This window comes from Rhinolophus sinicus, linkage group LG02, assembly GCF_036562045.2.
Source record: "Rhinolophus sinicus isolate RSC01 linkage group LG02, ASM3656204v1, whole genome shotgun sequence".
In the NCBI taxonomy this organism is placed as follows: Eukaryota; Metazoa; Chordata; class Mammalia; order Chiroptera; family Rhinolophidae; genus Rhinolophus; species Rhinolophus sinicus.
The window spans coordinates 92,160,939-92,177,482 of NC_133752.1; the positions used below are offsets into that span (position 1 = coordinate 92,160,939).

A 16,544-nucleotide genomic window follows, 5' to 3' on the forward strand; every position below is an offset into this window, starting at 1 on the left:
TGGTTGGGTGGAGAAAAGGAAGATGAATTTAATTTTTGATTCAAGGAGACATGTCAGTTAGGCTGTCTGTGTGTTATGTGTGTGTATACTGAGCGAGATGACTTAAGATAAAGGTTTGAGCAACATATATCAGGACTTCGGATACAGGTTTGTGAGACAACACTGTATAGATAATGAGCATGAAGAGAAAGCCTAGAAAAAAATGAAAAAAGTATAATCTGAACAGAGAAGAGGTCTAAGTGTGGAAATGTAAGGATAATCAACATTTAACACACACACAAAGACAAGTAGGCAAGGTATTACTTAATATTCATTTACAAAACAGAGAAGTACGGAGAATAAATATTTCTGAAATTAGAATGAAGCACAGAGCAATGAAATGTTACATTATATGTAGTGCTCAATGATCGGGCAAAATTATGGATTTTTCTCCTAGATGCCTCAATGCCCACATCTTAGAGGGAAAAGTCTCACTTTCCCAACATTTTCTTTAAATGTGCAGACGCATTCTTTGTTCCTGATCTATGGGGACATTCTCCACTTGACATTCTCTAATTGCTTCCTATAGTCTCATGGGCTGCCTTTGTCTCTTGCAGTTATATTGTAGAAATTAAAAGAAAGTAGTTGAAAAAGAACTTTAATATGCCTTAAAGAAATCAGATGTAAAGGCATATTTTGAATATTCAACATCATATAACTTGTGTAATTATTCAGCTTCATAGAACTTTATTATTAATGTGTCAGTGTGTTCTGAATTTCAGCACATTATGCATTCTGAATATGCATCTGAAATTACGTGTTTGACTTGGAAAAGCAAATAAAGATGAATTGGCAGCAGCATCCGTGGAGGCTGGAAGAAAGACCACTGCACTTGGCAATAGGATATTTGAATTCCAGTTGCTAACACCAACTTATTGTACTTCCTTATATATATATCCCTTAACTCTCTTGAGGCTAAGTTATGTGATTTGTAAAATAATCATCTCCATGGTCCTTTCAAGTTTTAAAATCCTGTTTTTCTCAATTTATCTAAAATAAATGTGGGATTTCTATTCAATCATAAAGGATAAGCATTTCATTCTCACAGAGCATTTTTAATAATTGAGCCTGAAATATTTGGATAAGTTTTAGTAACCACAATAATGTTCTAAATTACCTGAAGGTGGTTAAGTAAGCATAGGAATTAATATAGAACATTTCTATGTTATTTATAATTTTATTGTGTTTTCCCCCATTTATGTGCTTAGCATAAAAAAAAATTCTTTCAGGAGATAGCATGATCATAAAGGCTTGAGTTGTTTAAACATGGCATACATAGGGCAATAAACATCCATGTTTATCTAGATATAGACATGATGCAATAGCTCAAGTTAAATATTTTCTAACGACACTCCTCTGAAAGGGTAAATGAACTGCCTTGGGAGTCATTTCTTAGAGTTGTAGATAGTTGGCAATAGTATCCACTCATAAGAGGCAAATCTGAAAAACAAAGAATAGAGAGAGAATGTTTCTAATTACGGGCTCACCTATTACAACTGCCTGATCAATAATAGCCATCAAATAGCGCGCTTCTGCCTGGCCAGGATGTTAGCGTTCCCAAAGAATGAAGCTTTTGGTGTCCCTTGGATTTCCTGTCTTTTCCTCTCTACACTGGTTCAGCAAGGAGCAGAGGCCTTTCAGTGTGACAACGGGGTCTCCGTGGCGCTTGACAATGTGTGTGACTTCACAGATCAGTGTGGGGACAAGAGTGATGAGCAGCAATGTAAGTTCCATCCCTCCCTTTCCTCCAATTTTGGTGCAGCTTTACTTCAGGGGTGATGAGCAGCCCGGGGAGATGCAGCTAGATACGGGCCCTGCACGGCTTTCACTTATAAGCTTGTCGTGTAAATCAGAAACAAAAATAGTGTTTTCATTAAAGAGACAGGTCCCTAAATAAAAATTACACTAATTAAGCAGTAGTAAATTGCACAGATTCTAATAGGATCGAATGGATTTTAAAACAGTCTTTACTGATGATGCAAAAGGAGTGATAAGCAAACATGTAGCTTTTAATGTTATATCAGTGAAACAACATTTTATAGAAGAGCCTCACTGCAGCTTTAAAAGGCTGTGATGGGAATTAAGAGCTTCAGTTTGAATTCAGTATGAAAACATTTGAAATGAACCTGAGATGGGGTGGGGAGACTTTCTTTTTGCTGAGAGGATGGTACTACCAAATGAATTGGTCCCGAAAGCACACAGAGCACAGCTCTGGCTTGTACTCTTTTCTTCTGGGTGGAGGAAAGAACATAAGCTTCAGAGAGGGCAGGACTTAAATTTGGATCCTGGATAAACCATCTACTCATTGTGTGATCTTGAACCTCCACTTTATTATAAGAGGTCTTAAAGTGAGACAAAGCAGCTCTCACAGGTGGGAAAATACTCCATTGCTTTCTGGTGTCATAGCAATAAAAAGGAAACTGCTCATCAAGGGAAGACATGGGTAAAGAGATGTACATGTACATGTCTGTAGTTTCTATAGCCATATTACATCCTGAAGGAATACTGCATTTCACCAATAGAACTAGGCCATTCTTACACGCAATCACCTTTCATAAACAATACTATCATAAACTTAAGTGGGTTCGTTGTTGGTTCACAGTAACTATTGACTCGGTTTATCTGGAGGCATGAATCTAGCATTTTAGAGTATTTTACTCAAACATATTTTCTAATTTTATTCAGACACTATGTTAATTAGTGTTGACAGAATTCATTTCCTTATGCGGAAATAAGGTTCTACATATTCAATTTTTGTGGTTGGCTTTCTACTTACGTATTCAGTGATTATTACATTAAAAGCAAGAAAAGTGACTACTGAAAAATTTCTTCTCTGTTGAAGAAAACAGGCTCCTGATTTTCCTCCCATAGTTTGGGATAGCTGTCACACAGTTAGTAACTACTGAATACAAAGCACAACCAAAGACAGGGATTCATTAATGTTTGTCCAGTTTCCCCAGAGATTGTAGATGTGGGTGTGCTGCCCTTTCTCTCCCTTTCTCTGGACTGTCTGGGAAAGCCCTTTGCTGGCTTCTCTGGTGAGCACAAAAGAGGAACCACTCAGGTGGTTTGACAAGAAGAGCAAAGTCCCTTCATTCCATTCTTAATCTCTAAGAAGCTTCCTTTAGCACAATTGCTGTGAGAACATGCATCGTCCTGCTTCAGGGAAAAGGTTAATGGGAAAGAAGGAGAAAAGTCACTGGGTGGGAAAGGTCTCAGCTGCATGAAAGATTCTAATAACTGGCAGTCTTGGATGAAAGTGAAGGAATAAATCTGTCGAATAAATAGATTTCATTTTAAATGTTACATTGGGAGATCACCTTTCATTCGGCTTTTTCGCTTTTCATTTTCATTTCTGAGAAGCTTCCACTTTTGTATTTTATTTAAAATGTGCACCATAACCTGTAGATAAAACTGAGAATCACTTTAAAGTGTGAGTTTCTTTTGTATATCACACTAAGGGGGAAATATTGTGAAGGAATAATAATGGCCATGCAATTTCTCTCATGACAATTTGTGATGCTAGAGTTACAGATGAGATTTTTTAAAAAAGCTAACTTTATAATGATGTTAAAGTAGTCACAAAAAAATCAATCTGTGTCCTGCTTTAACATTCAAGTGGTGTGACCTTTAGAGAAATAGATTAATATGTTCACTTTCTTAAGGAAATTGGCATAGCTGAAGTTGAATTTCAGATGCAACTGATTCTATTGATTGGTTTTTGAGAATGTTCTTATTTTATACGATGGACCTCTTTTCAAGAATACAAAAAACAACTCGTGTTTCTTTTTGTTTCTTTTTATTGTTTGTTTGTTTGTTTGTTTTTTTAGGATATTAGGTTTAGGAAGACTGAATCTTCCCAATGGAATAAATTCTATTTACACACACTATTGAGCACTTAATATATAGTGAGCAAGAAAACAAATTTTTTGGTGTAACAACTATTTGGTTTTAGTGTTCGCAAGTCCTCTGTGTTAGCATTTATTGATATCCTGAGCCAGGGAAATAAATGTTGTGGTATTGGTCTGTTTATTTATTTATTTATTTTTTAAATCATGTTCCAAGTGTTACATTGTCTGCTTCCAAAATGATCCTCATTTCCTGGTCTTCTTCATTCTCTTTTATTTTTATTTATTAATTTTAATATCAGAGTCAATACTAAGTCCAGAGATAGTCTACCTTTTCTTCTAGCAATTGTTCCAAATTATCTGATACACAAAAGCATTACTCTGCTTTATTTTTCTTAACAATAAAGACAGTTGTATTACGTTGCTACATTCAAATCCAAATCAACCAGAAGATAACCAAACATACTGTTGCTACAGTGTTGAATATATCCCATTCAATGGATCCCTACCATGGCAGTGTTTCCAGAAAATATTCTTAATTACTTTTGCATACCTGAAGTTAGCATTAAAATTAACTGTTGTGTGTAATTCACTTTTAGAGCTAATGTACTCTAACTTTGCTGTGATTCAAAAGAGAAAAATACATTGTTAATCAAATATTTTCCCCCCTTACCTACATGTCATGCTTAAGAACTTGTGCATTCATTATAGTATTTTTATAAGGAGATAAAAATAGTTTTTTATACTTTGATTTGATGGAGTATATCATAAAGATTTGAGATTTTACCTAATTTCTTTTTCAAACTTTTTGAATTTAGGAACAAGATTTGTTTTTTCTTTGTTTGTTTTTTAATGTACTCAATTCATATAAGTCTAAATTTATATGTGAAATATGTGAAAGTTACCATAGAGGAACATTCTCAAAAACTGAGAGGTGATAGTGTTCAATCAGACATTAAGTAAAATATGATTTCTTTACTAGAATGACATAAATATCAACTACTTTTAAAAGTATTTGCTTCATTGAAGTACTTGAAGCTAAAGTATCGAAACAGTGAAATGTGAGACTTCATGTGCCACATTTATCTCACTACATTTTAACAGCACGTTGTTATGAAACAACTAATAAACACACTTAAAAATCCTGTTTACCGTAGTGACATAGTTTGGGCTACCATAACAAATACCGTAGACCAGGAGGCTTAAACAACAAACATTTATTTCTCACAGTTCTGGCACCTGGGCAGTCCAATATCAAGGTGCTGGCAGATTCGTTATGTGATAAGGGCCCACTTCCTGGTTTGCAGACAGCTCTCTTCTTGCCACGTCCTCTCATGACAGAGAGGTCATCTCTAGTGTCTCTTCTTTTAAGGGCACTAGTCCCTCTTGAGGTCCTCACCCTCATGACCCAGTCACATCTCCAAGGCCCCATATCCAAATACCACCACACTGGGGATTAGGACCTGAACATACGCATTCTGGAGGGATACAAACATTCAGTCCACAGCAGAACAGAATTGTATATATAAGAAATCTAATAATAAATATGTAGAGCCTAGCTGAAGAAAATTAGAAAATTTCAGATTCTCGTCTTGGCATAAATGGATGATATAGTTTTGAGTCCTATGACATTTACCTTAATTTCATAGAATAACTTAAGCAAAATGAAAAACAGCAAAATATCTTTGTTGTTTATTGCATTGGGTACTCATTAGTACCATTTTGCTTTAATGTCTCTGTAGATCCTTTGGTCTTTTCTGGTATGTGGTGACAACCTTAGAACCATTATGTCATAGAGAAGGAAAGCCCTCAAGCTCTTCTAAGTCAAAAGCCTCATTTTGTAAATGTGAAGGAGGGGAGACCCTAAGCCAAGAAGCTAATAGCTCAAGGATATGTGGCTAGTTAATGGTGACCCAAGACTCAAACTGGGGTTTCTATCCTTCCCACGTTTGAAGTATGAGTAACCTGAGGCCTTAAAACAGTGATTATGAAATCTGGTTTTCATGCACTGGACAACTTTAGAGGACATTATAAAAATATTGTTTCTAAATAAAATACCTCATTAGTTACTAATGTCAGAATATGTACATAAGTCTCTTTCAAACTGTTTCCTTTCAATAAAATTTGAGTATAGGCAATTTTATTTATCTGTACTTTATTGTCAACCCAAGTACTTTCAGATCTGTTATGTGTGATTTGCACAATTGCAGGATACTTTTGCTGAGGTAAACTGGAAAAGGAGTTGCCTGTCAGAATAGAGTAGAAAATATCCTGTAGAAAGGAATGAATGGAAAAGTTAGATAAAATGGATAACAATGCAGATTTTATAAAGACAAAGACAGGATAAAACCTGAGTCTACAGAATTGCACGCTGGTTTCAATGTTTATGTTGAAAGGCCACTGATATATGCCGAAGAATAGCTGGTGTGGGGCAAAACCAGAGGCGAGAGAAGATAACACATAGCGAGAGGGGAGTCAGGAATGCTGGAATCACAAACTCAAGAAGGCTTGGTTTATTTTAACAAAGATTGTAAATCTCTGTGTGCACAGAAAATTAATTACAAACTCCTTGTTAAAACTTTTGCTCATCTTCCACCCCCGCCTCTCCTTATCTGGTAACTACTAAACTGTTGTCTGTGTCTATGAGTTTTTGTTTCTTCATTTATTTGTTTTGTTCTTTTGCTGTTTTCAGTTTTATGTACCACATATCAGTGAAATCATATGGTTCTCGACTTTTCCTATCTGACTTATTTTGATGAGGGTAACAGGGATCAAATATATGGTCATGGAAAAAGAACTGACTCTGGGTGGTGAACACACAATGTGATATATAGATGATGTAATACAGAAATGTACACCTGAACTATGTAACTTTACTAACAACTGTCACCCCAATATACTTTAATAAAAAATAAAAAAAAGAAACTTTTGCTGTTGGAAAGTCTGAAAGTTTTCCAGCGAGCAAAGGAAAACAAATGGAAATTGGAAGTATCCACTTGGACTAATAATAAAATAACATGAATGTCTGTTTAGAGTTTTATCATTTTATTTTAGTTAAAGTAAATATTTACAAAGGCTTTGTATTATTTCTACACTAACTTTGTTTTTTCTTAAGCAGTATTTTTTTTTTTTTTTTTTTTGCAAGAGAGCTAATATTAACCTTGCTCCAAAGGATGTGATCAGAGAGACCTTGAGGTGGGGATTTTTCTTTTCTTTCTTTTTTTTTTTTTTTTTTTGTATATGTGCTGATTAGATTCCTTCTGCTATTTTTAACAGTCTTCATAGAACACTTTTCACGTCAAATAACACTATCAGGAACTCCTGCTCGTGATAATATTGGATGACTTGCATGCTTTGTGCCAAGTCGTGTAACATAAATCATTTTCCTTCATAGATTTTGATGTCTAAAATTGTGTCACAGTCATGGACTATTTTTGTTCAAATTGACAATGGAATCGTGAAAGAAAAAATGAACCGAGTGCAATATAGATTGTTCTTTCATTTTTGAGTATGTGAGAACATGAAAGCAACAAACTGAAGAAGTCATTCTCGCTGCATTCTGAAAATTGCCTGGACAGTGAATCTTCTCCTAAAGGAGAGGTTCAAACCTTACTGGAATTTTTACCTTGACCAATCCTACAGGATTTCTATCATGATTCCAACAAAAGAAGCCATGTAACAGAGCGAACTTGACGGAGTCATGTATTTCGGTGAGACTTTAATAAAACTATTAATAAAATCAACATGCTTTGTGAATTGATGTCATCTTCCTGTAGCTGCAAACCGTTTCTTTAATCTTTTGAAGGATGTCAGGAAAAAGCAAAATGTTAGGTCCATGAGGGCAGGAAATTTATCTAGTTCTCATTTTCTAGAAGATGGATTAGCACATACAGTCAATAAATATTAGGTAAACTGACTGATTACTGGTTGACTGACTGGCTGAATGAATGATTGGAGGAATTATGAAGTGCACTGTTTTCTTTCACCATGGAATTCAATGAAATTGCTCAGTCTTGCAGTGCAATCTGCTCTGGTTTCGTGGCTCAAGTGTGCAAGTTGATGTCATCCAAGAAGGACATTCAGTTTGTGAGCTCCCTTTGAAAATTTCAATGATACCTTGGTGACATCAAATGATGAACTGTTTCTTCCACAAGCAAAATGTCTTCTGAAGATGATTTCCGTATACAGATAGAACTTTTGCCGAGATTGTCATCCTACATACCTTTTCTCTTTGTCAATAAGCCTCATTTCTACATGTGCATGTTGACACTAAAGGCTTGGCTAGGAATCCTGAGAGAAGGTTTGCATTCTGTTGTCAAAGTTATCAAATGTACAAAAGCAAGGACCTTGAATCACAGCTGTTAAATAAGTTTCCATCAAAGAAATAGGGATAGAATATAATGCTCTCCACTACCCAGAAATAATTGTGACTTTCCAGTTAACAAGTCTTGAAATGCGTGAATGGACTTGGAAGAGAAATTTTAATTATTTTGAGAGAAATTGAAAACCTATTTCACAATAGAAAATGACAGGAGTTCATTTATTCCTGAATTAGTTTACTTGATGGAAAGGTTTTTCCATGCAAAAGATATAATTTTCTATTCAGGGCCCTGTAGTCACCATCATAGAAACTACTAAAAAAGCCATATCTCCTGGCCAAGCTGCTACTCTGGAATAGAGAATTACATGTAAACATTGCAACATTTATTATACTTGTGTGTATGCTGCTGCAGATTGCAGTGAATGTCACACTTTGTCCATATCTCTTCAGAAATCACCAGACCGAAACACTAGAGGCCTCCTTTGCAGGTTACTAATCTTAAACAATGTTAAAGGTAAAACAATATTTGGTAATTCTTTTCACATTGACATAGATATCCTCAATGATGCAATTACTGCCAGTGATGTTCTCAACGACTTGAGGGTAAAGGCAACTATATTACAAAAATCCAACCTAAGTAACATTGGATAATTTGGGTGTGGGCTATGAAAGTGCTAATTCCATTTGCTATTTCATACCTTTGTGAATTAGGGTTCTTCCAGTTTCTTTCTCAATGAAAATATTAAAATTAATTCAGTGTGAAAGATAAACAACATTTCCTGGTAAACATTAATTAATATTTTCAAATCACCAAGCCAAAAAACAGCAATCTGTCGTTGAAATTTACTTTTGAAAAGCAAATAACCCAATTGAAAAATGGGCAGAGAACCTGAAGAGACATTTCTCCAAAGAGGACATACAAATGGCGAATTAACATATGAAAAATGCTCAACATCACTAATCATCAGAGAAATGCAAATCAAAACCACAATGAGCTATCACCTCACCCCAGTCAGAATGGCTATCATCAACAAGACAAATAATAACAAATGTTGGAGAGGCTGTGGAGAAAAAGGAACCCTCATACACTGTTGGTGGGAATGCAGACTGGTGTAGCCGTTATGGAAGGCAGTGTGGAGGTTCCTCAAAAAATTACGAATAGAATTACCATATGACCCAGCAATCCCTCTCCTGGTTAGCTACCCAAAAAATCTGAAAACATTTATCCATAAAGACATGTGTGCTCCAATGTTCATTGCAGCTTTATTTACTGTGGCCAAGACATGAAAACAACCAAAATGTCCTTCGATAGATGAATGGATAAAGAAGTTGTGGTATATATACACAATGGAATACTATTCGGCGGTAAGAAAAGATGAAAAAAGACCATTTGTGACAACATGGATAGATCTTGAGAATATAATGCTAAGCGAAATAAGTCAGACAGAGAAAACATAGAACCATATGATTTCACTGATATGTGGTATATAAACCAAAAACAACAAAAGAACAAGACAAACAAATGAGAAAAAACAAACAAACTCGTAGACACAGACAATAGTTTAGTGGTTACCAGAGGGTAAGGGGAGAGGGGGGTGGTAGATGAGGGTAAAGGGGATCAAATATATGGTGATGGAAGGAGAACTGACTCTGGGTGGTGAACACACAATGGGATTTATAGATGATGTAATACAGAATTGTATACCTGAAATCTACGTAACTTTACTAACAATTGTCACCCCAATAAACTTTAATTAAAAAAAAGAAAAAAAAAGAAATTTACTTTTGAGAATTTACTTTTGAAATTTTACTTTCATTTAATTAGTATATTTAGATTCATTTCATCCTTTGCACGAACTGGCCATTATTTTTACACTTAATGAGAGCAAAGGTGATAATTCTTTGTGAAAATGTTTTTCTTTGTTATCTACGTGTAGAAAATGATTTTCTAAATAGTAAAAATGAATTATATGAAAACTTTTGTGACTATGTAATGGGTTGCTTTCCTTAAAAAGGAAAAACTTAACAAAGTTGGAATAGAAGGAAACTACCTCAACACAATAAACTAGGCATGAAAAACGCACAGCTAACGTCTTATTCAATGGTGAAAGACTGAAATCTTTTCCTCTAAGATAAGGAACAAGACAAGAATGCCCGTTTTCATTACTTCTATCAACAAAGTACTGGAAGTCCCAGCCAGAGTACTTAGATAAGAAAATTTAATAAAAGGCATTCAAATTGGAAAATGAACAAGTAAAATTATATCTGTTCACAGAACATGTGATCTTAAATGTAGAAAACCCAAAAAATTCTATCAAAAAAAATTGTTAGAATAAGCAAATTCAGCAAAGTTGCAGAATTCAAAGTGAACACATAAAAAGCCGTTGCATTTCTGTACACTAAGAATGAACAATTTTAAAAGGAAAGTAAGAAAACAATTCCATTTACAGTAGCATCAAACAGAAAGAAATAGTAATAAACGAGACAAAAGACATGTACATAGAAAACTAGAAATTGTTGCTGAAAGAAATTTAAAAAGACACAAATGGAAAGACATCTTTTGTTCATGGATTGGAAGAATTCATATTGTTTACATGTGAACACTAATCAAAGCAATCCACAGATTCAGTGTAATTCCTATCAAAGTTCTAAGAACGTTTTTTGCAGAAATAATAATTTCCATCTTAAAATGTATATAGACTCTCAAAGGACCCCAAATAACAAAAACAGTATTGAAAAAGAACCAAGTTATAGCCCTCACACTCCCTTATATCAAAACTAGTGACAAAGTTACAGTAATTAAGAGTGTACAGTTGACATAAAGACAGACATATAGGCCAATGGAATAGCATAGACAGCCTAGAAAGAAGCTCTCTCAGATATGGTCAAGTGATTTTCCACAAGATGCCAAGATCATTCAGAGGGAAAGAACAGTCTTTTCAACAAATAACTGTTGTAAAAATTGGATATCCACATGCAAAGAGATTAAAGTTGGATCCTAACCTTACAAAATTAACTCCAAATAGATTGAATGCCTAAAGGTAAAGAGCTAAAACTATAAAATTATTACGAGAAAACATAGGGGAAAACCTTACAATATTGGATTTAGCAATGATTTCTTAGGTATGACAACAAAATCACGGGCAACTAAAGAAAAAAAATAGATAAATTAGACTTCATCAAAATGAAAACCTTTTGTGTATCAGATGACACTATCAGAATGAAAAAGCAACAACAGAAGGAGAGGAAATATTTGTAAATCAAATAGCTAATAAGAGGTTGATATGCAGAATATATAAAGAACTCCTACAACTCAACAACATAAAAGCAAACTTATTTAAAAAATGGACAAAGGACTTGAATAGACATTTCTCCAAAGATATACAAATGTCCAGTGAGCACATGAAAAGATGTTCAGCGTCACTAATCATTAGGGAAATGTAAGTTAAAACCACAATGAGATACCACCTCACACCCATTTGGATGGCTATTATAAACAAACAAACAAACAACCAAACAAACAAACAAAACCCCAGAAAATAAGTGTTGGCTAAGATGTTGAGAAACTGGAACACTGGAACATTGTCAGTGGGAATGTAAAGTCTTATAGCTTCTATGGGAATGGTATGGCAATTCCTCAAAAACTTAAAAATTGAATTTTCATATGATACAGCAATTCTACTTCTGGGGCTATATCTAAAAGAAAAGAAATATTGGAATCAACTGATATTTGTACATCCATGTTCATAGCAGCCTTATTCATAATGGCCAAAAGGTGAAATACACCCAAGTGTTCATCAACAGATGAATGGATGGATAAACAAAATATGGTATATGTGATGACATATTATTCAGCCTCAAAAAGGAAGGAAATTCTGACACATGCTACAACATTATACCTGAGGACATTATGACAAGTGAAATAAGCCAGTCACAAAGGTCAAATAAAGTATGCTTTCACTTTATAAGGTACCTAGAGTAGTCACAGTCATAGAGACAGAAAGTAGAATGGTGGTTCCCAGTGGATGGGCGGAGCAAGGAATGAGGAGTTATTTAATGGGCGTGGAGTTTCCGTTAGGGAAAATTTAAAAGTTCTGGAGATGGATGGTGTTGATGGTTGGGTAACAATGTGAATGTACTTAATATCACAGAACAGTACACTTAAAAATGGTTAAAATGTATATCTTATGTCATGTGTATTTTACCATAATTTAAATTAAAGAGTAAGATTTATCATTAAGGAAAAAGTACAGCTGTGCCTCATTGAACTTTTAGGAGAAAAGAAGATGTGCGTTATTCATATAGGCCCAGGCAAAGTTATGAAACAAGTGCTTTTAATACCTTCTACCTCTCCTTGTCTAATTTTTCCTAATTCTTATATTTTCTCTGACTTCTAAAAACTTTACATTGTAATTATTTACCCATACCATTCTTTGTTGAATTAATCCTGAGTTCTGCCCCAATTTCTTCACTATTGCCACTACAAAAACTTTATTGTATTCCTTCACATTTTTTCAGATGCTTGCCCTAAGTTACCTATCTCTTGGGGATATAATTTAATACTTATCTTCCCATTATGGTGCTAATAAGTGAATCTATGAGGGACTCCTCAGTGAATTTTAATGAGGGAATCTGGCACAATGGAAGCCAATTCAGGAGATAATTGGGCCTTCCAAGAAACCATAAATTGCAACAGAGTCACACTCCCTGCACTGCGTCTGACCTTTGGGATCATAAAATTGAAAACAAAATGATGAGCTCCACAAGTTCAAAAAGCCCAGGAACATGGATTCTACTGATAAGTGCCTGCATGCCATTGCTTATCATTCCAGACACTGTTCAGCTGTTCAACTGAACACAATTTAGTGATGGCTGTGGTAGTAGAAATATGCATGGGAGCAGACTTTAATATAGCAAACCATTTCAGATTTGAATGCACGTACGAGGCAATGGAATTAAAAGGTAAATCAGCCACAATTCAAGGAAAGTTGTTCAAATGGTTTAAAACATACTACTCTCTATTGGTGGGGGGGGGGGTAAATGAATACTTAGAAATTTTTCTGATGCATGTTTTGAATAATGGTAGCAGTGATTAGAAGTTCATAATTGCCTTTTTTAATAAGAATTAGTTGAAAATATATGACGTTAGATTCATTTTGTAACAAAAAGGACCCCTGTTGAGACTATTCTGAGAGAAAAATGTTTTATTTAGCTATTTTTCTAGTTCTAGCACTTCCAGAAGTCATCATCATTATGCTTGTGTATTAAAAAGAGCAAAGAACATTGCACACAGACGTCAACTAGTAATTGTACTTCAAGGCAGTTTCTTGGTCTTTAAAAAATGTTTGACACCCATGTCAGAATGTGTGGATGTTTCATAAACATACTTGCTGAAATATGGTGATAAAAATAGTTTTGAATATTTTACAATCACAAATAAATCATTGTAAAAGTTGCAGGGAACTAAAAGAAACTTGAACGATACCTGTTTATAAAGATACATGCATAGCTAATTGAATGACATGCACTCATTTATATATTCAGATAACTGTGCGATTTAGTTCACTTTTTGTTCAATCAGAGTCCCTAGACCACTAGGGGTCCATGAGGTAATACCCTAACGGGTATTCTGGCTATTCTAAATAGTTCAAAGTCTTTACAGAGATTGTAAATGTAACTGTGGCATGATTTATAGACCCACCAAAATTCTTTGCTTTTGAATACAATGACATCAGTTCTGTGTGGAAGTACTGGTGTCCCCAGGCTGACTAGAAAATCTGATTGACCTCTAATTCTAGGCCTTGATCAAAACTGTACAGTAGATTAACAATTAAGCTTTAGGACAGAACTTTAAGAGCTCATGTGCTCAAGTCAAAGAGACCTGGGGTCCAATCCTGGCCCCGGCACTCACTAGCAGTTCGGTCTTGGGCGAGTTCCCTAACACATTCCCAAGTCTCCTCATTTTTAAAACAGAAAAAAATGCTCGCTTCTTAAGGAATACATCCACTACTGCAAGTAGAATGCCTAGCATAGAACAAACTCCCTCAATACATGGTGGCTGTTAAGATTCCCGCTATTATTATGGAATACCACCGGTGTGTGACATCTTTCCAAATAAAGGATTTTAGACTAAAATTAATAAAATAGACCACTGGTAATAAAATGGGTTTAGTTAATGTTTAAAAGTGACAGCTTGAAATCCGCTTTCAGGACTCATGTGGCTGGTCTCACAACAAGCACCACATGGATTATTATTAAATACTATTTTGTCCAAATGTGATTAAATAAAAATTATGTTTTTATGACTGGGTTGCCAAGCCCTAACAACCAGCACATTCACTCCGAGTATGACTAATGCAACCCGTCAGGGCAAGAACAAACTTGCCAAAGAAAAATCTGAACAGTTTCAAAGGACTACATCCCAGGGCAGGGTGATTTACAGTGGAGATAATCTAGTTTTTATAGAGTGATATTTGCTTCTCTTGGATGATGGAATAAAGCCTTACCTGGGTAGTTATGGTGAACAACCAACTGTCTAAATCTTGCTTCTCCCAAGCCTCTTGGATGATTTATATCTATGAGAGAGAGAGAGAGAGAAAATGCCTTTGCTATAATAAAAGCACTCAGAATTTCAAGAATATTGAGCTTTAACAGGGAGGTACTTACTTCCAGGGGTCCATCACAGATGGATATGGTTGAGATTCAATCAGAGGGTCCTCTTTGGTTTCGTCTGTCCAAATCTTCAATGGCAAGAGTATTGAGGTTCATGATGTAATCGTAATAATAATTCCTCATATCTTATGGTGCCAATGAGTTGTAAGGTAATTAGTTGTAGTTCGATCCTCACAGCAATTGTTTGAGGGAGACAGGGAACGATGTCACTATTCTAATCTTGCAAGGGAAGAAAAAGGCTTGCTGTGGTTGAGTGGTTTAGCTAAGGCATTCAGTTATTAAGAGACAAAACCAGGGTTAGGTCCTCAGTCTTCTGACCGCATGTGGCATTCTTCTATCTGACTACACTGTTTTTATTATTTTTATTTTTAAGATTTTTATTAAAATACTGCTAACATCCAATATTCTATTCATTTTAGGGGTACACTAGTTCTTCAACGTTTACATACCTAAGTCCAGCAATCATCTGACATCGTACTATGCTATCAGTTTAGTGGCAGACAACAGTGATTTTTGTGTGTGGTGATTTATTAGACTCTCATGTGAAAAAAAGCTTTGCATTAATAAAGTAGCTTCAAATGTGAAAAATAATTCTATGTTAATCTACATTTGTCATTTGTTCCTAAGTTTTCTTTTCAATTATTGTCTTATTTCTTAAGAAGCAAAATGGAGTTGTAAAAGCTAATTTCTTTTTTCTGCCATTAGGCTTGAATTATGAAAGATGTGATTTTGAGGACGGACTCTGTAATTGGACTCAAGATCAGAGTCTTCAACTCGGTTGGACAAAGAGAAATGGGATGACTGGTCTATCACCTCCGTTTTATGATCACAACGGCGTTATATCTGGTAAATACTTTGAATTCCTTCCTTCTTCCCTCCACCCTTCTTTCCTTCCTTTCTTCCTCCCATCCTTCCTTCCTCTCTCTTTCTTCCTCCCTCCCTTCCTTTCTTCCATTTTGTCAAATGGTTGATTATGGCAGTAGAATTTTGACTATTTAGATATTACTATAATATCTAATTTTATTTATTCTTTAACCATTTCAGGATGTTTATGACTCTAAAATATCACATTGAAGTCTCATAATTGACTTTCTGGGATCCTGAAGCTCTATGTAGACAAAAATTGGGATTTTTCTATGTTTTGACTCCTTATGAAAATTCAGAAATTAAATATGATAATGTTACCTAGATAAATATATCAGATTTCTTTGCTTTTGGCTAGATGGATTTTTAGCTCTGTCTGGTGACACTTATTTTCTCAGGCTGACTAGAAAGCTCTGATGGGCTGCTCACTAGCCTTTGAGGTACTTCTGGAACCAATCATGTATTCATTTCTTTATTTGTTGCGTGAACTAATGAAGTTTATCCATTCACCATTTTACACCAGATGATATAGATATTTTAGTGAGCCAAAATTGACTTCATGCCTGTCCTCATCTGGTGGGCTTACACGTGACGTGAAAACAAGCAGCCTATTGCCTAGCATAGCTGAGAGCTGGCGATTTTTTATAAAAGTGCTGCTCCTCTCAAATAAATACAATTCAATGTTAAATACATATAAATATTTCCTTAGAGATAATTTCAAGTAAACTAAGGTTCAAGCATTAAATGTTAATTGTTTAGAAATGTTTACATAAATACTCCATGTGTGGATTAGAACCCTG

At 35.0% G+C, this 16,544-nt stretch overlaps 1 protein-coding gene across 1 annotated transcript in view; it reads left to right on the forward strand.

Moving 5' to 3' along the window:
* Positions 1–1,462: 1,462 nt before the first annotated feature.
* MALRD1 (MAM and LDL receptor class A domain containing 1) overlaps positions 1,463–16,544 on the forward strand; it is a 541,690-nt gene continuing 526,608 nt past the window's right edge. Inside the window, exons 1-2 of the mRNA XM_074324842.1 lie at positions 1,463–1,762; positions 15,586–15,726. Of these exons, the coding sequence (XP_074180943.1) occupies positions 1,585–1,762; positions 15,586–15,726 (319 nt within the window). The 5' untranslated portion in view covers positions 1,463–1,584. The remainder of the gene's footprint in view (positions 1,763–15,585; positions 15,727–16,544) is intronic.